Source organism: Crinia signifera, chromosome 11 (assembly GCF_055691185.1).
Source record: "Crinia signifera chromosome 11, ASM5569118v1, whole genome shotgun sequence".
In the NCBI taxonomy this organism is placed as follows: domain Eukaryota; kingdom Metazoa; phylum Chordata; class Amphibia; order Anura; family Myobatrachidae; genus Crinia; species Crinia signifera.
In genome coordinates, this window is record NC_139227.1 from 94,102,734 (window position 1) to 94,128,297 (window position 25,564).

At 53.6% G+C, this 25,564-nt stretch overlaps 1 protein-coding gene across 2 annotated transcripts in view; it reads right to left on the minus strand.

Annotated features, from left to right (window-relative positions):
* ABTB2 (ankyrin repeat and BTB domain containing 2) overlaps positions 1-25,564 on the minus strand; it is a 90,250-nt gene that overhangs the window by 15,160 nt on the left and 49,526 nt on the right. For both annotated transcript variants that reach the window (XM_083163656.1, XM_083163655.1), the window contains exons 2-14: positions 15,735-15,881; positions 15,303-15,516; positions 12,687-12,839; positions 12,425-12,590; positions 9,822-9,911; positions 7,556-7,657; positions 7,178-7,274; positions 6,260-6,395; positions 5,827-6,053; positions 5,268-5,446; positions 1,405-1,510; positions 550-652; positions 89-179 (exon numbers count right to left, since the gene is read on the minus strand). In XM_083163656.1, the coding sequence (XP_083019782.1) occupies positions 89-179; positions 550-652; positions 1,405-1,510; positions 5,268-5,446; positions 5,827-6,053; positions 6,260-6,395; positions 7,178-7,274; positions 7,556-7,657; positions 9,822-9,911; positions 12,425-12,590; positions 12,687-12,839; positions 15,303-15,496 (1,644 nt within the window). In that variant the 5' untranslated portion in view covers positions 15,497-15,516; positions 15,735-15,881. The remainder of the gene's footprint in view (positions 1-88; positions 180-549; positions 653-1,404; positions 1,511-5,267; positions 5,447-5,826; positions 6,054-6,259; positions 6,396-7,177; positions 7,275-7,555; positions 7,658-9,821; positions 9,912-12,424; positions 12,591-12,686; positions 12,840-15,302; positions 15,517-15,734; positions 15,882-25,564) is intronic.

Below are 25,564 nucleotides of genomic sequence, written 5' to 3' on the forward strand. Positions count from 1 at the left end.
GGGGAACCATACACCCCAGGATGAGAACTTCCCTAATACCGTAAATATAACACACAATCCCGGTGCAATTCCGACATAGTGATCACACCTGGAAAACGCTGTATTTCACATCTGTGATTTCAATCATTGGGGGACAGGAATCCTCCTCAGTACTCGGACTGGTCATCAGGGACTTGAACCTAATTTTTCAAAAACATGATTAGAATTTCAGTTAGAATTATACTAACACAAAATAAATGTAGTGGTGGAAATGTTTGTTGTGACAGAGTAATCCCCACCTGTATCCTTAGATTTGTCCTAACATTTAGATGATTTTAGCGGCCCATAGATAAAAAACTGGGCGATGGGCACATATCGCTACCATGGTTGTCAGGTTTCATGTGCAGAACATTCATCTTAGCGATATTGCATGTGACCGCAGGAGGGTTGCTTGGAAACCGCCAAACATCGCTCCAGTGTGTACCCAGCTTTAGGGTCAGTTACAAGATGAATATTACCACACCTGTAAGTTATGTGTTACATCCCCAGGATGGTGGGTGCGCTCATTACCTGTTGGACGCTGTGACCAGGAGAACCTTGTGTGCATAGAACAGTCTCCCTTCTATTAGGAACGTCACGTCGGACATCTCCTCATTGTTCAGGAAGTGCGGATCTGTGAGGGAAAGGACCATTACTCAGGTGACTGCCCCACATGGTGTTACTTCCTGGTGCGGTGGGGGACAGCTCTCTCCATGCACCAGGTGTCAGCCCCATATACTAGGAGTGCAGGATGAGGATCTGTGAGGGAAAGGACCATTACTCAGGTGACTGCCCCACATGGTGTTACCTCCTGGTGCTGTGGGGGACAGCTCTCTCCATGCACCAGGTGTCAGCCCCATATACTAGGAGTGCAGGAGGAGGATCTGTGAGGGAAAGGACCATTACTCAGTTGACTGCCCCACATGGTGTTACCTCCTGGTGCTGTGGGGGACAGCTCTCTCCATGCACCAGGTGTCAGCCCCATATACTAGGAGTGCAGGAGGAGGATCTGTGAGGGAAAGGACCATTACTCAGTTGACTGCCCCACATGGTGTTACCTCCTGGTGCTGTGGGGGACAGCTCTCTCCATGCACCAGGTGTCAGCCCCATGTACTAGGAGTGCAGGAGGAGGATCTGTGAGGGAAAGGACCATTACTCAGGTGACTGCCCCACATGGTGTTACCTCCTGGTGCTGTTGGGGCAGCTCTCTCAAGGTGTCAGCCACATGTACTAGGAGTGCAGGAAGTTGCACCATAGTGGCTGGTGTGGTCCTGGCCCTAGCACCTGCTGCCAGTTGTGTATTAGGGAGTGGGCGCAGCACTTGGGGAATCTTGCATATACACTTCGCAGTCTAGGGGTCAGAAAGACAGGCTGCGTACTCCTTACCTAGGCGTGCTGGAAGGGTCATCTGTATCTCTGGAATCTTGGGCACTGGGCTGTCACCATAACAATGAGCAAAGATAGAGGCCAGCTGCTGCGTAACTGTGTCACTCTGTGGGAAAGAAATCAATGACACTGAGCAAATGCAGGATTTCCACAGGCGGGCATTTGCAGCAATATTTGTACAATAATCCATTATTATTGGATGTACAAGTAACACTGTCCAGATCAGCGGAGAGCTGCATGAGATTGGTGATGTAGATTCTACATATAACAATACGATTTGCCTTAATGGCGAATTCAGTTTGGGTTCCCCGGCCCTTCTGCTACACGCCTGCCTGTGGGATCCCCAGCCCTTCTGCTACACGCCTGCCTGTGGGTTCCCCAGCCCTTCTGCTACACGCCTGCCTGTGGGTTCCCCAGCCCTTCTGCTACACACCTGCCTGTGGGTTCCCCGGCCCTTCTGCTACACGCCTGCCTGTGGGATCCCCGGCCCTTCTGCTACACATCTGCCTGTGGGATCCCCGACCCTTCTGCTACACGCCTGCCTGTGGGTTCCATGGCCCTTCTGCTACACCCCTACCTGTGGGTTCCCCGGCCCTTCTGCTACACGCCTGCCTGTGGGGTCCCTGGCCCGTCTGCTACACGCCTGCCTGTGGGGTCGCCGGCCCGTCTGCTACACACCTGCCTGTGGGTTCCCCGGTCCTTCTGCTACACACCTGCCTGTGGGATCCCCGACCCTTCTGCTACACGCCTGCCTGTGGGTTCCCCGGCCCTTCTGCTACACGCCTACCTGTGGGTTCCCCGGCCCTTTTGCTACACGCCTGCCTGTGGGGTCCCTGGCCCGTCTGCTACACGCCTGCCTGTGGGGTCGCCGGCCCGTCTGCTACACACCTGCCTGTGGGTTCCCCGGTCCTTCTGCTACACGCCTGCCTGTGGGTTCCCCAGCCCTTCTGCTACACGCCTGACTGTGGGATCCCCGGCACATCTGCTACACGCCTGCCTGTGGGATCCCCGGCACGTCTGCTATACGCCGCCTGTGGGATCCCCGGCCCGTCTGCTACATGCGTGCCTGTGGGATCCCCAGTCCGTCTGCTACACGCCTGCCTGTGGGGTCCCCGGCCCGTCTGCTACACGCCTGCCTGTGGAGTCCCCGACCTGTCTGATACACGCCTGTCAGTGAGTTCCCCGGCCCGTCTGCTACACGCCTGCCTGTGGGGTCTCCGGCCCGTCTGCTACACGCCTGCCTGTGGGGTCCCCGGCCCGTGTGCTACACGCCTGCCTGTGGGGTCCCCGTCCCGTCTGCTACACGCCTGCCTGTGGGTTCCCCAACCCGTCTGCTACAAGCCTGCCTGTGGGATCCCTGGCCTGTCTGCCACACGCCTGACTGTGGGGTCCCTGGTCTGTCTGCCACACGCCTGACTGTGGGTTCCCAGGCCCGTCTGCTACACGCAGGACTGTGGGTTCCCCGGCCCATCTGCTACACGCCTGCCTGTGGGATCCCCAGTCCGTCTGCTACACGCCTGCCTGTGGGTTCCCCAACCCGTCTGCTACACGCCTGCCTGTGGGGTCCCTGGCCTGTCTGGCACACGCCTGACTTTGGGGTCCATGATCTGTCTGCCACACGCCTGCCTGTGGGTTCCCCAACCCGTCTGCTACAAGCCTGCCTGTGGGGTCGCCGGCTCCTCTGCTACACGCCTGCCTGTGGGATCCCCGGCACGTCTGCTACACACCTGCCTGTGGGATCCCTAGTCTGTCTGCTACACGCCTGCCTGTGGGGTCCCCGGCCCGTCTGCTACACGCCTGCCTGTGGGGTCCCCGGCCCGTCTGCTACACGCCTGCCTGTGGGGTCCCCGGCCCGTCTGCTACACGCCTGCCTGTGGGGTCCCCGGCCCGTCTGCTACACGCCTGCCTGTGGGTTCCCCAACCCGTCTGCCACACGCCTGACTGTGGGGTCCCTGGCCTGTCTGCCACACGCCTGACTGTGGGGTCCCTGGTCTGTCTGCCACACGCCTGACTGTGGGGTCCCAGGCCCGTCTGCTACACGCCTGCCTGTGGGATCTCCAGTCCGTCTGCTACACGCCTGCCTGTGGGTTCCCCAACCCGTCTGCTACACGCCTGTCTGTGGGGTCCATGATCTGTCTGCCACACGCCTGACTGTGGGTTCCCCGGCCTGTCTGCCACACGCCTGACTGTGGGGTCCCTGGTCTGTCTGCTACACGCCTGCCTGTGGGATCCCCAGTCCGTCTGCTACACGCCTGCCTGTGGGGTCCCAGGCCCGTCTGCTACACACCTGCCTGTGGGGTCGCCGGCCCGTCTGCTACACGCCTGCCTGTGGGATCCCCGGCACGTCTGCTATACGCCGCCTGTGGGATCCCCGGCCCGTCTGCTACACGCGTGCCTGTGGGGTCCCTGGTCTGTCTGCCACACGCCTGACTGTGGGTTCCCCGGCCCTGCTGCTACACGCCTGTCAGTGAGGTCCCCGGCCCGTCTGCTACACGCCTGCCTGTGGGTTCCCCGGCACGTCTGCTACACGCCTGCCTGTGGGGTCGCCGGCCCGTCTGCTACACACCTGCCTGTGGGGTCGCCGGCCCGTCTGCTACACGCCTGCCTGTGGGATCCCCGGCACGTCTGCTATACGCCGCCTGTGGGATCCCCGGCCCGTCTGCTACACGCGTGCCTGTGGGGTCCCTGGTCTGTCTGCCACACGCCTGACTGTGGGTTCCCCGGCCCTGCTGCTACACGCCTGTCAGTGGGTTCCCCGGCCCTACTGCTACACGCCTGCCTGTGGGGTCCCTGGCCCGTCTGCTACACGCCTGCCTGTGGGGTCGCCGGCCCGTCTGCTACACGCGTGCCTGTGGGATCCCCGGTACGTCTGCTATACGCCACCTGTGGGATCCCCGGCCCATCTGCTACACACGTGCCTGTGGGTTCCCCAACCCGTCTGCTACAAGCCTGCCTGTGGGGTCCCTGGCCTGTCTGCCACACGCCTGACTGTGGGGTCCCTGGTCTGTCTGCTACACGCCTGCCTGTGGGATCCCCGGCACGTCTGCTATACGCCGCCTGTGGGATCCCCGGCCCGTCTTCTACACGCCTGCCTGTGGGGTCCCCAGCCCGTCTGCTACAAGCCTGCCTGTGGGGTCCCCAGCCCATCTGCTACAAGCCTGCCTGTGGGGTCCCTGGCCCGTCTGCTACACGTCTGCCTGTAGGTTCCCCGGCCCTTCTGCTACACGCCTGTCAGTGAGGTCCCCGGCCCGTCTGCTACACTCCTGACTGGGGGGTCCCCGGCCTGTCTGCTACACGCCTGTCTGTGGGTTCCCCGGGCCGTCTGCTACACGCCTGCCTGTGGGTTCCCCGACCTGTCTGCTACACGCCTGTCAGTGAGGTCCCCGGCCCATCTACTACACTCCTGCCTGTGGGGTCCCCAACCCGTCTGCTACACTCCTGCCTGTGGGGTCCCCAACCCGTCTGCTACACTCCTGCCTTTGGGTTCCCTGGGCCGTCTGCTACACGCCTGCCTGTGGGGTCCCCAGCCCACTACCTGCTATCTATGCTTATGGCAGACAGGGGAGGGAGCGAGGCCCAGTCAGGAGCATGAGGCTGTCAGTCCATATAACTGGGACATACACTACATTCTATATAATGTACGGTCAGCAATAAAAAGGGTGCTCTTAGCTTAGAACTTGTTGGAGAGAGATAAAGTAGCAGCCAATCCGCTTCTGTCATATTACAGGCCGTCCTCGGAAGATGGCAGTTGCTAATGGGTTGGTACTTTATCTCTCCCCTTGCGCTATACCAGCTGTATTAGTAAATACGCTCTGTGTGCACAATGTGCCCAATAAGCCTCGAGAAGAAGGAACAATTCTCACCTTAGTGGTCTTGAATATGTTGAAGAGAAGTGGCAGCCCCTCGTTAATTAGCTCCTCGTTATAGTCCTCCTCTCTGATGGTGCAGAATTCCCACAGCAGCATTTCCATTACAGAATGGTGGGAGTAGTGGAAGGCCGTGCGCAGACATTCCATCCATATGTGCAGCTTCCACGGGACTCCTGACACACGAAGAACAACATGTTCTGGCATTAGACAACATGTGTGTCTGACATATTTGAGTGGGTTTCCTCTGGGTGCCCCAGTTTCCTCCCACACTCCGCATACTAGTTATTTGGTCTGTGTGTTCCAGTTTATGCGATAATATTGCTTATATAGCGACACTGCGCCAGCATAGAACAAGACTGTGCAATAAGATGCAAACAGAGGCGAGGGGACCCTGTGCCAAAGGGCTGACCTAGTCTCTTTACAGTGCTGCATTATATGCATAATAATAAACAACCAAATCTATGAGCCTGTCCTGCCTAGGGGTTGGCCAACAATGCATCCTAACTGCCAAGAGGACAGTGGTGCGGACTGGATCAGGGTCAGTAAGACTCACCGAGGCTGTGCAGCTCCATAGTGATGTCCAGGTAGCCATGTTCCGCACTGTAGTAAGTCGCCTCCTGCAGAGCTTTCATCCTGGTTTTACAAAGCCGGACGGGACCCTGGTCAGAGCTGCCTGTGCTGGAGGTGTCGCTTTCCACCCCCTCCGCCAATATCTCCTCCAGGGATAGGACATCTCCAGGGCAGAGCTGCGGCTGGGTGAGCAGCTTCCGCAGGACATTCCTAGGTAAGTAGGCATAGAGCTGCACTGAGTATCTACACAGGGTAATACCAGCACTGAGCACTAGGGGGTGCCAGCAGCACAGTAGGTTGGCAGGCAGTTTATGTTATTAATAAATGCATGAGCGATGCCTCTTACACATGTAAGAGGTCACTTCCATGTTGTGGCTCTGATATGCGGAAACGCATGGGTGTAGCAGGTTCCCTACCTGTGCCCATGGGCCGCCGAGTGGCTAAAGCAATTCATATCTTCATGTAATGAGGAGGTCACCCGCCCAGCTTCCAGCATGTTCAAAAGAGGGTCAGCTCCTCTGTCTAGCAGCAGACTGACCAGCTCGTAGTTACCTAGAAGAGATCAGCAAACAGAACTAAGAGGGGGCAGTAGCACAGCCAGCCGATGCCACTATCTCCCCACAGCAGCGAGGCAGAGTAACAGGACCGTATCCCGATAGTACCACAGCCAGCTGATGTCACCATCCATACACACGGCAGCCAGGCAGAGTAACAGGACCGTATCCCGGTAGTACCACAGCCAGCTGAGGTCACCATCTCCCCATACATACACACGGCAGCCAGGCAGAGTAACAGGACAGTATCCCAGCAGTACCACAGCCAGCTGAGGTCACCATCTCCCCATCCATACACACAGCAGCCAGGCAGAGTAACAGGACAGTATCCTCGGCAGTACCACAGCCAGCCAATGCCACCATCTCCCCATCCATACACACGGCAGCGAGGCAGAGTAACAGGACAGTATCCTCGGCAGTACCACAGCCAGCCGATGCCACCATCTCCCCATCCATACACACGGCAGCCAGGCAGAGTAATGGGACATTAGGGAAAGCATTGTGCATACACACAGAGCAGGTGTGAAACTTCTCGGCAATCTAGGTAAATCTTCCACCTAATGCCCACCAAACTCCCACTGCCACCAATACCCACTTCCCAGCCCCTCAGCTGAAAGTGTGGAGGTGGCATCTTAGACATACTTCATTGTGTGCTAGGAAGACTCTGTGGCACCCCCCAGATCCTGGCACCATAGGCAGATGCCTAATGTCTGTACACCCAACTAAGAAGTCCTGACACCTCCCTATTGGGGTCCGCTCCCATCTCCCGCTATGAGTTACCTGCAGCTGATGCCAACTGTAAGGGGGTGTCTGCATAATTGTCTTCGCTGCTGTTCACAGCCGAACCCTCCACGTGGGCATCAGCATCAAGGAGCAACTGTAGAGAAACAAGGATAGAGGTATAGTATGGGCACAGGGGAACACAGTACACAGAATGGGCACAGGGGAACACGGCACAGGCATAGGAGCACACAGAATGGGCACAGGGGAACACAGGCACAGGCATAGGCGCACACAGAATGGGCACAGGGGAACACTAGGGGTACTAGTCATTGCAGTTAGCCCCAAACAGATGTTTTCAGGGATTAAGCCGGAAATATACAACGATAAGTGGCCCCCGGAGTGTCCATAGAGCCGGCTACACAAGGGACAACTTACCTGCACAACGGAAATGTGTCCATGGAGGACGGCGAATGTTAATGCTGTCCAATGGCGCGTGTCAGGGTGCACGGATGGGTATCGGGGGGAACTGCTCGGGACCTGAGGGAACATTAAATTTTACATTTATTTCTAACCAAAGGGAAATTAGGAGGCCCCTGGCACTGCCCCAACCTGAAGGCCCTGTGAGATGCCACAAGCCTCCCATAGAGCCAGGTTTTCCAGCTCTCCTCCTGGCCCAGCTCCAGCACATTATATACCATTCTCAGTAATATTATATGTGGCTTACATGGGATTGGTTTCTAGGTGATAATGTAATAGAAGGGTAGGCCATGTGTAGCACTCCCGCTGCTGTGGTACTACACATCCCAGCATGCCTTGCCACAAGAATGCTGTTAAGGCAGTGGTTCCCAAACTTTCTTGAATTACGGCACCCTGGAGCATCCAAATTTTTGGTCCAAAAGTTTCTTATTGAAAAAATAATTATTTAAATTAAGTGTGCTTAACTGTCACCCTTGGGTTCTGTTATGTGGACATAGTTGTGGTTCTAATTGTAGAAATATTTTATAATCATCGTTACCTATCCTCCTGCATTCTGCAGGAGACTCCCTGACATACCAGCAATCTCCCTCTCTCCCTCATTAGTCTAGCAATCTCCCTCATGTCACCTAGCCCTCATTACACTGTTACATCATAGTTACCTATCCTCCTGCATTCTGCAGGAGACTCCCTGACATACCAGCAATCTACCTCTCTCCCTCATTAGTCTAGCAATCTCCCTCATGTCACCTAGCCCTCATTGCACTGTTACATCATAGTTACCTCCCCTCCTGCATTCTGCAGGAGACTCCCTGACTTTGCAGTAATCTCCCTCTCTCCCTCATTAGTCTAACAATCTCCCTCATGTCACCTAGCCCACATTACACGGTTACATCATAGTTACCTCCCCTCCTGCATTCTGCAGGAGACTCAGGCCCCCATTTACCATTGATCGCATTTACAATGCGATCTGGGCGGAATATTACCGCCCAGGATCGCATTGTAAAATGCGATCATTTCGCCCCAATGTATTATCTGCCGGGCGCAGGGACAGGGCTCCGAAAGGAGCCCGTCCCTGCGATGCCTGGTGCCGGAAGCCGGGTGGTCTGCACATGCACGGTTATGCGCTGACCCCCCCCCGCCAACCCCATACCAGAATGGCGATAGCCCAGGGGTGCGATGCCGGGCTGCCCGATGTTAATACATCGGGCAGCTTCGCATCCCCCATGGAAACCTATAGGGGATGCGGGCAGCGGCGCTGCAGGGGGGGGATCGCAGCAGGGATCGGAGATTCCTGCTGCAGTCCTCCCCTGTGATACATTTCAGTGATACTTAATATTTTTGCGGTTAAATATTTTTCGGGGATTTAGCCGCAAATATTAGTTGATAAATGGGCCCCTCAGTGAAATAGCAGCAATCTCCCTCTCTCCCTCATGTCACCTAGCCCACATTATGTAGCTGTTACATTTTTGGAAAAAAAGTAATGAAAGATAGATACATTTATATTGAATCATCTGCACTATTTCCCCGCATTGGTGAAAAAACACAGCAATACCACAATGAAGGCTCCATGCATTTTTTGTGGCTATTTACATGGAACAATCCCTGATACGTATCAGTGACTTTTTTTTTTAGAAAGTATAGTATCTCTTACTAACTGCTTTGGGGTTCATCTGCATTTGGATATAAGTCATTATAAAAGATTCCCCTCAGATGTGGCAGTACACACCCACGAGTCTAGGTGCCACGTCACAATCTCTTTTCACAATCTCTCCACATATGGAACTAGACACGCCCACCGGATGGAGCATGACACGCCCCCTCAATGGGGCACTGTGCAAAATTCTACTACCAACTATAAACTCTCTGAAACTAGTTTTTAAAAGTAGGCTTTGGTTTTGTCTATCACTTAATAACATACTGTAAATATTTTTTTGATCCTGGACCACCAACCCGAGACACCCCAGGGTGCCTAGGTACACAGCTTGGGAACCACTGTGTTAAGACATGCTGGGATAGGTAGTGCTTGTCTGCCCCCTGCTGGGATAGGTAGTGCTTGTCTGCCCCCTGCTGTAATATGTTGGGTAGTGAACACTCACATTTGCTTGGGGTACAAGTGTATGGATAATGGGCCTTACAGCCATTACATCGGTCAGTAAACCATGATCAATGTTCCAGGGCTGCATTCATTGGTAACGTATTATGTGCAATGCTAGATATATCTTACAGCAATGTCCAGATCTGCTCCAGCTTCTATCAGCTTCTGCACCATGGCCTCATCCCCAGCAGCACAGGCGTACATGAGCGGAGTCACACCCTGCAAAACAGCAGCCACAGTCAGCAACCCATTCATATAGGGGGTGTGTCCCAGATACATGAGGAACTACAAGTTGCAGCATCCCTTCCCAGATCTAGAACAGATGCACTGTTGGATTGATAATAATGTATATAATGCAATCACTGCATTGGCGTCCTTCGCTTATACTGGCCGCTGTTATCTACATCAGTATTCAGACTAAATAAGGTTAACATTAGCTCCTGGATTCTGAGTTTTTCAGCCATGTATTTATACCACCCAGGCATTGCCTTGCAATTTAGTATTGGTACAGTCAGCTCCAATAAAGACAGAGGAGTAGAACGGTGCTGTATCCAAATGTAAGCTAGAAATGAATGATAGAACTAAATGGCTGAGAGGCACAGCACATACACAGAAATGTAGTGAATAAAGGCGGAGTTCCCCTGATGCACCGGGATATCTGTGACCATGCCACTGGCGGTATTGTGCACTATGGAGAAATTTACTAAGCACGGCGTAATGGCCTAGCACAAATATGGCCGGCTGTGTTTTTGGTCTAAGAACTCGGCACATGTACTAAGCTGCCGAGTTCTCAGGATTCCTATTTTCTGATGGGGAGGTGATTGTTATTTGGCCGCCGAGTTTACCCGCAGCAAAATACGGCCAAGCCTGAAGCATCGCATGGATCAGGGAGATCTGTGCAATGCTCCTATACGTATGCTCCCATCTGTATACTTCTATGCGTATGCTCCCATCTGTATACTTCTATGCGTATGCTCCCATCTGTATACTTCTATGCGTATGCTCCCATCTGTATACTTCTATGCATATGCTCCCATCTGTATACTGCTATCTGTATACTTCTATGCGTATGCTCCCATCTGTATACTCCTATGCGTATGCGCCTATCTGTATGCGCCTATCTGTATGCGCCTATCTGTATGCTCCTATCTGTATGCGCCTATCTGTATGCTCCTATCTGTATGCGCCTATCTGTATGCGCCTATCTGTATGCGCCTATCTGTATGCGCCTATCTGTATGCGCCTATCTGTATGCGCCTATCTGTATGCACCTATCTGTATGCTCCTATCTGTATGCTCGTATCTGTATGCGCCTATCTGTATGCTCCTATCTGTATGCTCCTATCTGTATGCGCCTATCTGTATGCTCCTATCTGTATGCGCCTATCTGTATGCACCTATCTGTATACTCCTATGCGTATGCGCCTATCTGTATGCGCCTATCTGTATGCGCCTAGCTGTATGCGCCTAGCTGTATGCGCCTAGCTGTATGCTCCTATCTGTATGCTCCTATCTGTATGCTCCTATCTGTATGCTCCTATCTGTATGCGCCTATCTGTATGCGCCTATCTGTATGCTCCTATCTGTATGCGCCTATCTGTATGCTCCTATCTGTATGCTCCTATCTGTATGCTCCTATCTGTATGCGCCTATCTGTATGCGCCTATCTGTATGCTCCTATCTGTATGCGCCTATCTGTATGCGCCTATCTGTATGCGCCTATCTGTATGCTCCTATCTGTATGCTCCTATCTGTATGCGCCTAGCTGTATGCGCCTAGCTGTATGCGCCTAGCTGTATGCGCCTATCTGTATGCGCCTATCTGTATGCGCCTATCTGTATGCGCCTATCTGTATGCTCCTATCTGTATGCGCCTATCTGTATGCTCCTATGCGTATGCTCCTATGCGTATGCTCTTAGCTGTATGCTCCTTTGCGTATGCTCCTAGCTGTATGCTCCTAGCTGTATGCTCCTATGCGTATGCTCCTATGCGTATGCTCCTATGTGTATGCTCCTACGGGTATGCTCCTACGGGTATGCTCCTTTGCATATGCTCCTACGGGTATGCTCCTATGCGTATGCTCCTTTGCATATGCTCCTACGTGTATGCTCCTACGTGTATGCTCCTACGGGTATGCTCCTACGTGTATGTTCCTATGCGTATGCTCCTTTGCATATGCTCCTACGTGTATGCTCCTACGCGTATGCTCCTATGGGTATGCACCTATGCATAACCAGCCCTAAACCCTTTGAGTCAGTCCTGGTTACTGAAGTACAAGGGTTCTGTGGTTCCAATGAATTCCAAAAACCAGCACCGGTCTCTCGGACCTATTTTGGTTGTTCCCCTGTATTTTTGGAACCAGCACCAGTCCAAGAGCCCGGAGCTGGTTATGCATTTTTTCTTTTCTTTTCCACATAGAAGCATCACCCAGATCTGACCGATCCGTTCATACGTCAAACACGAATGAAAAAGTTGCCGTATCTTCCATTTGTTTTTTGATCTGAATTTGCCGATCACCATAGAACTCTGAGGCCATATGTGGTATCGATGGTCTATTCATTCGGGAATGGCAAATTTGGCTGTAAAAGCGGCAACATTTGTTAATTTGCCAAGCCCCGGGCCTCGGCCATGGATGGGATCTTGGGAAATTTCACTATACAAGTCCAGTAATAATTCCAGACTTTCCAGCCCTGCTGTGTGGGCCTAATGTTCCCCGGCCTGTACTGTATCACCTGATCATCCATAGTGTTAATGCCTTCCTGCCCCAGTGCTTTCACTGCCTGCGGGATGAGGTCAGTGCGGCCACAGGTCAGCATTCGGAAGCCCAGGTCCTGCTGGAAGCGCTCAGTGGCTGCTGTAGCATCCAGGCGTCTGAGGGAACTGAAGCAGCACTCGGCTCTGTCAGGAAAAGATATGGGGGAAATTTCTAATGAGCTCCCTTATCACCAATGACTCAGGTGACACAAGAGGCCTAGAGGTTCTCCTGTGACTTACCTGAGCTGCCGCGGTTCACAGTCCAGTCCCGGGAGAAGCAATCTGGCCGTCTGCCTGATGTCGACCGCGTCTACAGTCAGGCTGCGCCGGTGTTCTGCGTACGTGATAGCCACACGCATCCACTCCATGAGTGGCGGCAGCAATATGAACGGCCTGCGGGAGAGTGAGGGGTCAGTTCCTCAGGTGACATCAGTCATGTCCCTGCACCACTATTACATATGGCAGGATGGAAACGATGATCCCTTCAGTCTAATATATACAAGCAAGAAGAAACTATGTGCATCCACTTAAGGAGCCAGCCCCCCCCCCCCCCCCCCCCCCCCCCCCCCCCCTTCTAGTCTCTGGGGCCTGGCAGACGTATTTGAGAAAACATTGAGGATATTGCATGCCAGTCCATAAACTCACTGACAAAACCCCATTATACAGTGGCACCACCTCCGCTCAGAGACCCTTGTCTCGAGCTTGATAACAGAACGCATTTCTGACATTTGTACAAGAGCCTGAGGATGCCGGCCGAGCGCCCCCCCCCCCCCCCCCCCCCCCACCTTCCCCCCTCACCCCCAGCTGACTGGTATTTATCTGGCTGGCAAACATCTCCGGAGGCCTGCTCTCCTGCAATCCAGGGCCGGCTCTCTGCACAGTGTATACATGGAGGAGGAATTCCAGGGACCTCGCTTACTTGGAAAATGTACAACAGAAAGACTTTGCTAGGCGTTCTATACGCTGCACGAGCGGAGCGGGACTAGAAGCGGCCCGGATGTATGGTCTGCTATAGTGACTGCTCAGTGGCGGCCACCACGTCCCCATGTCACTTTCACTTCTATGCACACAAAATGCCAGTGGGGACGTATCACACATTGAGGGCAGATTTATGCTGTGACACTTGTATGCTGTGTGGCGGTACCAGCAGTGGGGACATATCACACGCAGGGGGCAGATTTATGCTGTGACACTTGTACGCTGAGTAATGGTACCAGCAGGTGGTGGACGTATCACACAGCGGGGGCAGATTTATGCTGTGACACTTGTACGCTGTGTAGCGGTACCAGTAGTGGGGACATATCACACGACGGGGGCAGATTTATGCTGTGACACTTGTACGCTGTGTGGCGGTACCAGCAGTGGGGACGTATCAGACGGAGGGGGCAGATTTATGCTGTGACACTTGTACGCTGTGTAATGGTACCAGCAGTGGGGACGTATCACACAACGGGGGCAGATTTATGCTGTGACACTTGTACGCTGAGTAATGGTACCAGCAGCGGGGACGTATCACACAGCGGGGGCAGATTTATGCTGTGACACTTGTACGCTGTGTGGCGGTACCAGCAGTGGGGACGTATCAGACGGAGGGGGCAGATTTATGCTGTGACACTTGTACGCTGTGTAATGGTACCAGCAGTGGGGACGTATAACACAGCGGGGGCAGATTTATGCTGTGACATTTGGGTACTTGTGACTTATCTGGGCGCCCGATGTTGAAATTGTATGCCAGTACCCTAAGCATGCGATTTGACGCGATTTCCCTTGAAATTCCCTTGAAGAGAAAATCGCGTTGCATTATATGCTATTGTATTGCATGCGATGCGATTTGATGCGATTTTAATATGTACAGGCACCCAGATGCCTGTTTCATATGTAAAATGGCCCCCCAGACCCCATTTTTAATTGTATACCCACCCTGATGGCTAAATGGCCCCCATTGTTAAAGCCACCCCACTATCAACGCCAACCCGAAGTGTGGCGAGCGCAGCGAGCCCGCGAGGGGCGGCGGTACGCGTCCTCCGACCTTTTCATACCCCCACTATCCACGTCGGCGTGGAGTGGATTTTATATAGTGTGGCGAGCGCAGCGAGCCACCGAGCCCGAAGCGTGACGAGCGGATGTGGATACCTTCACAGCTATACGCGTCCCCTCGCGGGCTTCACAGGTATCCGTGTCCCCTCGCCACGCTTCGGACTCGGTGGCTCGCTGCGCTCGCCACACTATACAAAATCAACTCCACGCCGACGTGGATAGTGGGGGTATGAAAAGGTCGGAGGACGCGTACCGCCACCCCTCGCGGGCTCGCTGCGCTCGCCACGCTTCGGGTTGGCGTTGATAGTGGGGTGGCGTTAACAATGGGGGGCATTTAGCCATCAGGGTGGGTATACAATTAAAAATGGGGGGGCCATTTCACATATGAAACAGGCATCTGGGTGCCTTCACATATTAAAATCGCGGCAAATCGCATCGCATGCAATCTGATTGTACGCAATGCGATTTGACGCGATTTTTAGGTGCGATGAAGAAAATCGGGCGCCCAGATAAGTCACAAGTACTGATACTTGTATGCTGAGTAATGGTACCAGCAGTGGGGACGTATCACACAGCGGGGGCAGATTTATGCTGTGACACTTGTACGCTGTGTGGCGGTACCAGCAATGGGGACGTATCAGACGGAGGGGGCAGATTTATGCTGTGACACTTGTACGCTGTGTAATGGTACCAGCAGTGGGGACGTATCAAACAGCGGGGGAAGATTTATGCTGTGACACTTGTACGCTGTGTAATGGTACCAGCAGTGTGGACGTATCACACGGAGGGGGCAGATTTATACGCACAGGACCTTCTTACCTTTCATTGTGAAGCGCCATTCTGGGTGGGTCTAAGTTTGGATTTTCCATTGATTCCATCTGAGAGCAGCGCAGGAAATAGTACAACGTGTGCAGGGCGTCAGGGGACCAGGTGATGTGCTGCGCAGAGTGGCGGTTTTGGCGTGCGGGGCTCATTCCAGGCCGCAGGGTGCTCAGGCACTGCATATGATGCATGGCTCGGGAAACCAGGTCACCTGCAGACACAAAGCTGAACATTATATATTTGTATATATATCTTCCACCAATCACCTGCTAAGACAGTGCCAGACAATATACCACTCACTGACAGGTGCAGGGGATACAATGGGCCAATCACTACACATTGCTATGGCAGAGTGCGGCCTGCACCCTTAGGGGTCTGGCCCCATTCCCCACCCCCCCCAGAAATGTATAGTAGCAGCACTCTACTCACTCAGCTCCGAGATGCTGCCAACGCAGGTGGCGAGAAGAGACTGCTCCAAAGTGCGTAGTTCTAGGTGCGTGTAGGCATCGGATGCCTCATCTCTCTCGAGACCGCTGTCTTTATAGGGACTGAAGTAGGGAGGGAGGGAAAGGACTCCTGGAAGAAAGGTGCAGTGTTATTACATTGCTGGAGTCATCAGCAACACACCGACGACAAATCCACATCCCTCCAAGTGCTGCCAATACTTGTGGCAGCATAACCCTCTGCCAAGCACTGGCACAGCACCCTCTGCCAATCACTGGCCCCGCACCCTCTGCCAATCACTGGCCCCGCAGCCTCTGCCAATCACTGGCCCCGCAGCCTCTACCAAGCACTGGCACAGCACCCTCTGCCAAGCACTGGCACAACACCCTCTGCCAAGCACTGGCACAGTACCCTCTGCCAAGCACTGGCACAGCACCCTCTGCCAAGCACTGGCACAGCACCCTCTGCCAAGCACTGGCACAACACCCTCTGCCAAGCACTGGCACCCTCTGTGCTGTAGCAGAACACTGGGCACATGCCTTCTATACATATACTGCAGAATACGCTGATCAGTAAGTGTGAGTCCCAATGTGTAATAGGCCTCCAATGCTAGTGCCCGCTGCTTTGTGGTAATGCCACATTCTGGTGTCCTTCATCTGAACATAAGGTACAGTACAGAGCCCAGAGTACCCGCCAGTTGGATCAGTCATAGGCGACACCAGGATATAGAACAGGGTTTTACACCAATCCTCATAGGAGTCAGACGTGAATAACCTGCTGGCGCGGTGCCCATCTTGCTTCTATTCCACCATAACGAGAACAAACCAGAATTTTTTTTTTTTTTTCAATTTCCAGTATTGAAGTAGAAGAAAATTTGTTCCAAATATCTTTCGGAAACAGAGACGGCGAATAAATCCAGCACAGGACACGGTTCCAGGAAAATACCTTCTGTGAAACGGTTTATGTGGCCTCCACATCGTGCAGAACGATTTACACCATAAAATGGGAATACAGACATTCCTCACTTAACGACCTACCTGTTTATCGACCACTCTGACTTACGACCCGCCCAGACTGTTTAGTGACCCCACGTTTTGCAGTGTCTCCGCGACATGTCAGAGAATAGGAGGAGTACGACTTTTCTTTATTTAGAAGTGTACTGTACTGGTATTATGGATTTTTATACACGTTCGTTTAACGACTGAGTCGTAGGAACGGAACCAGGTCGTTAAGTGAGGAATGTCTGTACTGAGAGACCGGTTACTGCGTAATATTACCCCTTATCTACACGCATGTAGAGGCCAAGCCTGTCCAGCATTATATTACCCCTTCAAGGCCACCGACAGGGGGAAGGGGCGGGTACTAATGACCCGGGCCCGGGCTTACTGGAGGGGCCCTGGTCTGACCCTCCTTCCCCCTCAGTCCCTGCCAGGCAGCACACACCTACAGCATGTGAGAGCTCATGCTGAGCCTGCTGTCAGCACAGCACATGCTGTAGGTGTGTGCTGCTGCTGAGGGGGGCAATAACACCTCCTTCGACTATAAAGTGGTTTTGTCAGCCCCTTACACGGTTTGGGGGTGTGGCCTAATTGCTGGAGGTGGCCACGCCTCCCGTGATTAGGACACACCCCCAAAATTTTACCGGGACCCAGCATACCTCTCGGCTCCCCTGTGCCCCTTATCTACACGCATGTATAGTACAGTCTATCCTGCGTCATATTACCTCTTATCTACACGCATGTAGAGGACAGTCTGTTACTATGCCAGTGGGCAGACGCCTGTGCCAGTACACATAGGGTTACTATGCCAGTAGGCAAACGTCTGTGCCAGTACACATAGGGTTACTATGCCAGCGGGCAGACGCCTGTGCCAGCACACATAGGGTTACTATGCCAGTAGGTAGACGTCTGTGCCAGTACACATAGGGTTACTATGCCAGCGGGCAGACGCCTGTGCCAGCACATGCAGGGTTAGTATGCCAGCGGGCAGACATCTGTGCCAGCACACATAGGGTTACTATGCCAGTACCATGTGCTGCCTCTGGGGTTTGGCCTCATCCCTTCCAGGCATCTGGATACAATTAATGTGTCCGGAGAGCGGCACCTCATACACTGCTCTGTTTATGCTTCTGGTGTTATTAATATGAAGACACATCTGTCCCCAGAGACACTGCCCCCCCCCCCCCTGATTAACCCCACATCTCCCGTCCCACTAACACGTGGACCCCACTTAGGTGGGCGAAGGGCTCGGGGCGCATAACGTAGCGTCAGACGGATACAACAATCCCCTCTCTTAGGAATCTGCAGAAGCTGTAAATGCAGCTATTCCCCCAGGGCAGCACTGTGGGTACAGTACCAGGCACTCTACTATTATACACAGGGGGCCCTGTGCATACTATGGGGCCACCACCACACAACAATCCCATGGTACAAGGTCTCCTCGTGCCTATGGCTCATACAGAGAGTCCTAGGACACCAACGACAGTACACAAGCCCTGATCCTGCCCTTTCAGATGGGGTATAACCTGCAAACATTGTCACCCCTATGCATGTAGGAGATCCCTGCTGCGGTCTATCCATTCCCAGTAGCAGCAGCTCGGCTTCCGCAGCCAACGCCATCTGAAGAGGACACTAGGCAGCCTGGCGGTGGACTCCTCCGATACCCTTCCTGGGAATGGTCACCGTACATACGCGGTCACCATAGACTGAGCAGGGGTCCTGGGCCTGAGGGGTGGGCATTACAGGTATGTACACCTGTCCCTACATGTGCTCCGTCTGATATCTGGCCAGCATAGCGGAATCGCAGCAATACGATTTTGGGTGGTATTATCCCATCATTGCGAATATTGATAAATGGGCTGAGGTTTCGCTCAGGACTCTTCTCTTGATGGGGCCCATTTATCATTTAGATTAGAAGTCCCGCCCATTGTAGCCTAAGGGCTACTTACCAAATCGTCATCAGGGCATGCGCTGGCCCCCTAGCACCCGGCTGAGCAAATCGCAGGGACGGCCTGTCCCTGCTCGGATAAAAAAAATGTGCCTGTTAGGATAACATATTGCAACCCTATAGTGAATGGGCCCCTATAACAGGCAGCCTAGTGAGTAATGTCTGGCTCTAGTGCGTTTCTAGAATCGACCATGCTGCTCATCTTCCTATCTCCTTGCTCAGTGTCTCCTGTCTTCCCCACACTCCCCCTCAGAGAACCCATTGGCTCCCCACACTCCCCCTCAGAGAACGCATTGCGGCCCTAGAGGAGTGTATACGTCACACATCGGCACTAGAGAAGCGTATACGTCACACAGCGGCACTAGAGGAGCGTATACGTCACACAGCGGCACTAGAGGAGCGTATACGTCACACAGCGGCACTAGAGGAGTGTATACGTCACACAGCAGCACTAGAGGAGCGTATACATCACACAGCGGCACTAGAGGAGTGTATACGTCACACAGCGGCACTAGAGGAGTTTATACGTCACACAGCGGCACTAGAGGAGTGTATACGTCACACAGCGGCACTAGAGGAGCGTATACATCACACAGCGGCACTAGAGGAGTGTATACGTCACACAGCAGCACTAGAGGAGCGTATACATCACACAGCGGCACTAGAGGAGTGTATACGTCACACAGCGGCACTAGAGGAGTTTATACGTCACACAGCGGCACTAGAGGAGTGTATACGTCACACAGCGGCACTAGAGGAGCGTACACGTCACACAGCGGCACTAGAGGAGTGTATACATCACACATCGGCACTAGAGGAGCGTATACATCACACATCGGCACTAGAGGAGTGTATACGTCACACAGCGGCACTAGAGGAGTGTATACGTCACACAGCGGCACTAGAGGAGTGTATACGTCACACAGCGGCACTAGAGGAATGTATACATCACACAGCGGCACTAGAGGAGTGTACACGTCACACAGCGGCACTAGAGGAGCGTACACGTCACACAGCGGCACTAGAGGAGTGTATACATCACACATCGGCACTAGAGGAGCGTATACATCACACATCGGCACTAGAGGAGTGTATACGTCACACAGCGGCACTAGAGGAGTGTATACGTCACACAGCGGCACTAGAGGAGTGTATACGTCACACAGCGGCACTAGAGGAGTGTACACTTCACACAGCGGCACTAGAGGAGTGTACACGTCACACAGCGGCACTAGAGGAGCGTATACGTCACACAGCGGCAATAGAGGAGCGTATACGTCACACAGCGGCACTAGAGGAGCGTATACGTCACACAGCGGCACTAGAGGAATGTACGTCACACAGCGGCACTAGAGGAGCGTATACGTCACACAGCGGCACTAGAGGAGCGTATACGTCACACAGCGGCACTAGAGGAGCGTATACGTCACACAGCGGCACTAGAGGAGTGTATACGTCACACAGCGGCACTAGAGGAGTGTACGTCACACAGCGGCACTAGAGGAGTGTACACGTCACACAGCGGCACTAGAGGAATGTACGTCACACAGCGGCACTAGAGGAATGTACGTCACACAGCGGCACTAAAGGAGCGTATACGTCACACAGCGGCACTAGAGGAGCGTATACCTCACACAGCGGCACTAGAGGAGCGTATACGTCACACATCGGCACTAGAGGAGCGTATACGTCACACAGCGGCTCTAGAGGAGCTTATACGTCACACAGCGGCACTAGAGGAGTGTATACGTCACACAGCGGCACTAGAGGAATGTACGTCACACAGCGGCACTAGAGGAGCGTATACGTCACACAGCGGCAATAGAGGAGCGTATACGTCACACAGCGGCACTAGAGGAGCGTATACGTCACACAGCGGCACTAGAGGAATGTACATCACACAGCGGCACTAGAGGAGCGTATACGTCACACAGCGGCACTAGAGGAGCGTATACGTCACACAGCGGCACTAGAGGAGCGTATACGTCACACAGCGGCACTAGAGGAGCGTATACATCACACAGCGGCACTAGAGGAGTGTATACGTCACACAGCGGCACTAGAGGCGTGTATACGTCACACAGCGGCACTAGAGGAGTGTACACGTCACACAGCGGCACTAGAGGAATGTACGTCACACAGCGGCACTAGAGGAATGTACGTCACACAGCGGCACTAAAGGAGCGTATACGTCACACAGCGGCACTAGAGGAGCGTATACGTCACACAGCGGCACTAGAGGAGTGTATAAGTCACACAGCGGCACTAGAGGAGCGTATACGTCACACATCGGCACTAGAGGAGTGTACACGTCACACAGCGGCACTAGAGGAGTGTACACGTCACACAGCGGCACTAGAGGAGTGTACACGTCACACAGCGGCACTAGAGGAGTGTACACGTCACACAGCGGCACTAGAGGAGTGTATACCTCACACATCGGCACTAGAGGAGCGTATACGTCACACAGCGGCACTAGAGGAGTGTATACGTCACACAGCGGCACTAGAGGAGTGTACACTTCACACAGCGGCACTAGAGGAGTGTACACCTCACACAGCGGCACTAGAGGAGTGTATACCTCACACATCGGCACTAGAGGAGCGTATACGTCACACAGCGGCACTAGAGGAGCGTACATGTCACACAGCGGCACTAGAGGAGCGTACACCTCACACAGCAGCACTAGAGGAATGTATACGTCACACAGAGGCACTAGAGGAGCGTATACGTCACACAGCGGCACTAGAGGAGTGTACACGTCACACAGCGGCACTAGAGGAGTGTATACGTCACACAGCGGCTCTAGAGGAGCTTATACGTCACACAGCGGCACTAGAGGAGTGTATACGTCACACAGCGGCACTAGAGGAGTGTACACTTCACACAGCGGCACTAGAGGAGTGTACACGTCACACAGCGGCACTAGAGGAGTGTATACCTCACACATCGGCACTAGAGGAGCGTATACGTCACACAGCGGCACTAGAGGAGCGTATACCTCACACAGCGGCACTAGAGGAATGTATACATCACACAGCGGCACTAGAGGAATGTATACGTCACACAGCGGCACTAGAGGAGCGTATACGTCACACAGCGGCACTAGAGGAGTGTACACGTCACACAGCGGCACTAGAGGAGTGTATACGTCACACAGCGGCTCTAGAGGAGCTTATACGTCACACAGCGGCACTAGAGGAGCGTATACCTCACACAGCGGCACTAGAGGAGCGTATACGTCACACATCGGCACTAGAGGAGCGTATACGTCACACAGCGGCTCTAGAGGAGCTTATACGTCACACAGCGGCACTAGAGGAGTGTATACGTCACACAGCGGCACTAGAGGAATGTACGTCACACAGCGGCACTAGAGGAGCGTATACGTCACACAGCGGCAATAGAGGAGCGTATACGTCACACAGCGGCACTAGAGGAGCGTATACGTCACACAGCGGCACTAGAGGAGTGTATACGTCACACAGCGGCACTAGAGGAGTTTATACGTCACACAGCGGCACTAGAGGAGTGTATACGTCACACAGCGGCACTAGAGGAGCGTACACGTCACACAGCGGCACTAGAGGAGTGTATACATCACACATCGGCACTAGAGGAGCATATACATCACACATCGGCACTAGAGGAGTGTATACGTCACACAGCGGCACTAGAGGAGTGTATACGTCACACAGCGGCACTAGAGGAGTGTATACGTCACACAGCGGCACTAGAGGAATGTATACATCACACAGCGGCACTAGAGGAGTGTACACGTCACACAGCGGCACTAGAGGAGCGTACACGTCACACAGCGGCACTAGAGGAGTGTATACATCACACATCGGCACTAGAGGAGCGTATACATCACACATCGGCACTAGAGGAGTGTATACGTCACACAGCGGCACTAGAGGAGTGTATACGTCACACAGCGGCACTAGAGGAGTGTATACGTCACACAGCGGCACTAGAGGAGTGTACACTTCACACAGCGGCACTAGAGGAGTGTACACGTCACACAGCGGCACTAGAGGAGCGTATACGTCACACAGCGGCAATAGAGGAGCGTATACGTCACACAGCGGCACTAGAGGAGCGTATACGTCACACAGCGGCACTAGAGGAATGTACGTCACACAGCGGCACTAGAGGAGCGTATACGTCACACAGCGGCACTAGAGGAGCGTATACGTCACACAGCGGCACTAGAGGAGCGTATACGTCACACAGCGGCACTAGAGGAGTGTATACGTCACACAGCGGCACTAGAGGAGTGTACGTCACACAGCGGCACTAGAGGAGTGTACACGTCACACAGCGGCACTAGAGGAATGTACGTCACACAGCGGCACTAGAGGAATGTACGTCACACAGCGGCACTAAAGGAGCGTATACGTCACACAGCGGCACTAGAGGAGCGTATACCTCACACAGCGGCACTAGAGGAGCGTATACGTCACACATCGGCACTAGAGGAGCGTATACGTCACACAGCGGCTCTAGAGGAGCTTATACGTCACACAGCGGCACTAGAGGAGTGTATACGTCACACAGCGGCACTAGAGGAATGTACGTCACACAGCGGCACTAGAGGAGCGTATACGTCACACAGCGGCAATAGAGGAGCGTATACGTCACACAGCGGCACTAGAGGAGCGTATACGTCACACAGCGGCACTAGAGGAATGTACGTCACACAGCGGCACTAGAGGAGCGTATACGTCACACAGCGGCACTAGAGGAGCGTATACGTCACACAGCGGCACTAGAGGAGCGTATACGTCACACAGCGGCACTAGAGGAGCGTATACATCACACAGCGGCACTAGAGGAGTGTATACGTCACACAGCGGCACTAGAGGCGTGTATACGTCACACAGCGGCACTAGAGGAGTGTACACGTCACACAGCGGCACTAGAGGAATGTACGTCACACAGCGGCACTAGAGGAATGTACGTCACACAGCGGCACTAAAGGAGCGTATACGTCACACAGCGGCACTAGAGGAGCGTATACGTCACACAGCGGCACTAGAGGAGTGTATAAGTCACACAGCGGCACTAGAGGAGCGTATACGTCACACATCGGCACTAGAGGAGTGTACACGTCACACAGCGGCACTAGAGGAGTGTACACGTCACACAGCGGCACTAGAGGAGTGTACACGTCACACAGCGGCACTAGAGGAGTGTACACGTCACACAGCGGCACTAGAGGAGTGTATACCTCACACATCGGCACTAGAGGAGCGTATACGTCACACAGCGGCACTAGAGGAGTGTATACGTCACACAGCGGCACTAGAGGAGTGTACACTTCACACAGCGGCACTAGAGGAGTGTACACCTCACACAGCGGCACTAGAGGAGTGTATACCTCACACATCGGCACTAGAGGAGCGTATACGTCACACAGCGGCACTAGAGGAGCGTACATGTCACACAGCGGCACTAGAGGAGCGTACACCTCACACAGCAGCACTAGAGGAATGTATACGTCACACAGAGGCACTAGAGGAGCGTATACGTCACACAGCGGCACTAGAGGAGTGTACACGTCACACAGCGGCACTAGAGGAGTGTATACGTCACACAGCGGCTCTAGAGGAGCTTATACGTCACACAGCGGCACTAGAGGAGTGTATACGTCACACAGCGGCACTAGAGGAGTGTACACTTCACACAGCGGCACTAGAGGAGTGTACACGTCACACAGCGGCACTAGAGGAGTGTATACCTCACACATCGGCACTAGAGGAGCGTATACGTCACACAGCGGCACTAGAGGAGCGTATACCTCACACAGCGGCACTAGAGGAATGTATACCTCACACAGCGGCACTAGAGGAATGTATACGTCACACAGCGGCACTAGAGGAGCGTATACGTCACACAGCGGCACTAGAGGAGTGTACACGTCACACAGCGGCACTAGAGGAGTGTATACGTCACACAGCGGCTCTAGAGGAGCTTATACGTCACACAGCGGCACTAGAGGAGTGTATACGTCACACAGCGGCACTAGAGGAGTGTACACTTCACATAGCGGCACTAGAGGAGTGTACACGTCACACAGCGGCACTAGAGGAGTGTATACCTCACACAGCGGCTCTAGAGGAGCTTATACGTCACACAGCGGCACTAGAGGAGTGTATACGTCACACAGCGGCACTAGAGGAGTGTACACTTCACACAGCGGCACTAGAGGAGTGTACACGTCACACAGCGGCACTAGAGGAGTGTATACCTCACACATCGGCTCTAGAGGCGCGTATACGTCACACAGCGGCACTAGAGGAGCGTACATGTCACACAGCGGCACTAGAGGAGCGTATACCTCACACAGCGGCACTAGAGGAATGTATACATCACACAGCGGCACTAGACTAGAGGAGTGTACACGTCATAACAGCAGAACCACAAGTCCCAGGATTCCATGGGCACCCAGCTGGCCCTTTGGCTGACTACACACTCACCAGGCCTGGCCTACCACTTATTACAGCACATATGAGGTATAAATGGCGTTATGTCCTCCCGGGATGGAGACAGCTGCTTAGTTTTAGTTTCTGGTGAATACACACACACTGTGGCAATGGTAGAATTTACCCTTTATACCAGGAACACATAGAATTCTGTTCTCTGAGCAATCTGTGCTGACAGGACAGGACTGTACTCCGGGCCAAGCAGGAGGAAGCCCATATACAATGGTTTCCTGCCTGGCTGAAAGCAGGAGCTGTGTGCTTAGACCGCAAGGGACAGGAGAGGGCCATGAGGAGGACGGTGGGGGAGAGGGGCCGATGCTCTCACTGTACATTGTATAATGCTTCTGACACATTATATAACTGTAATAGAGGCACCTACAG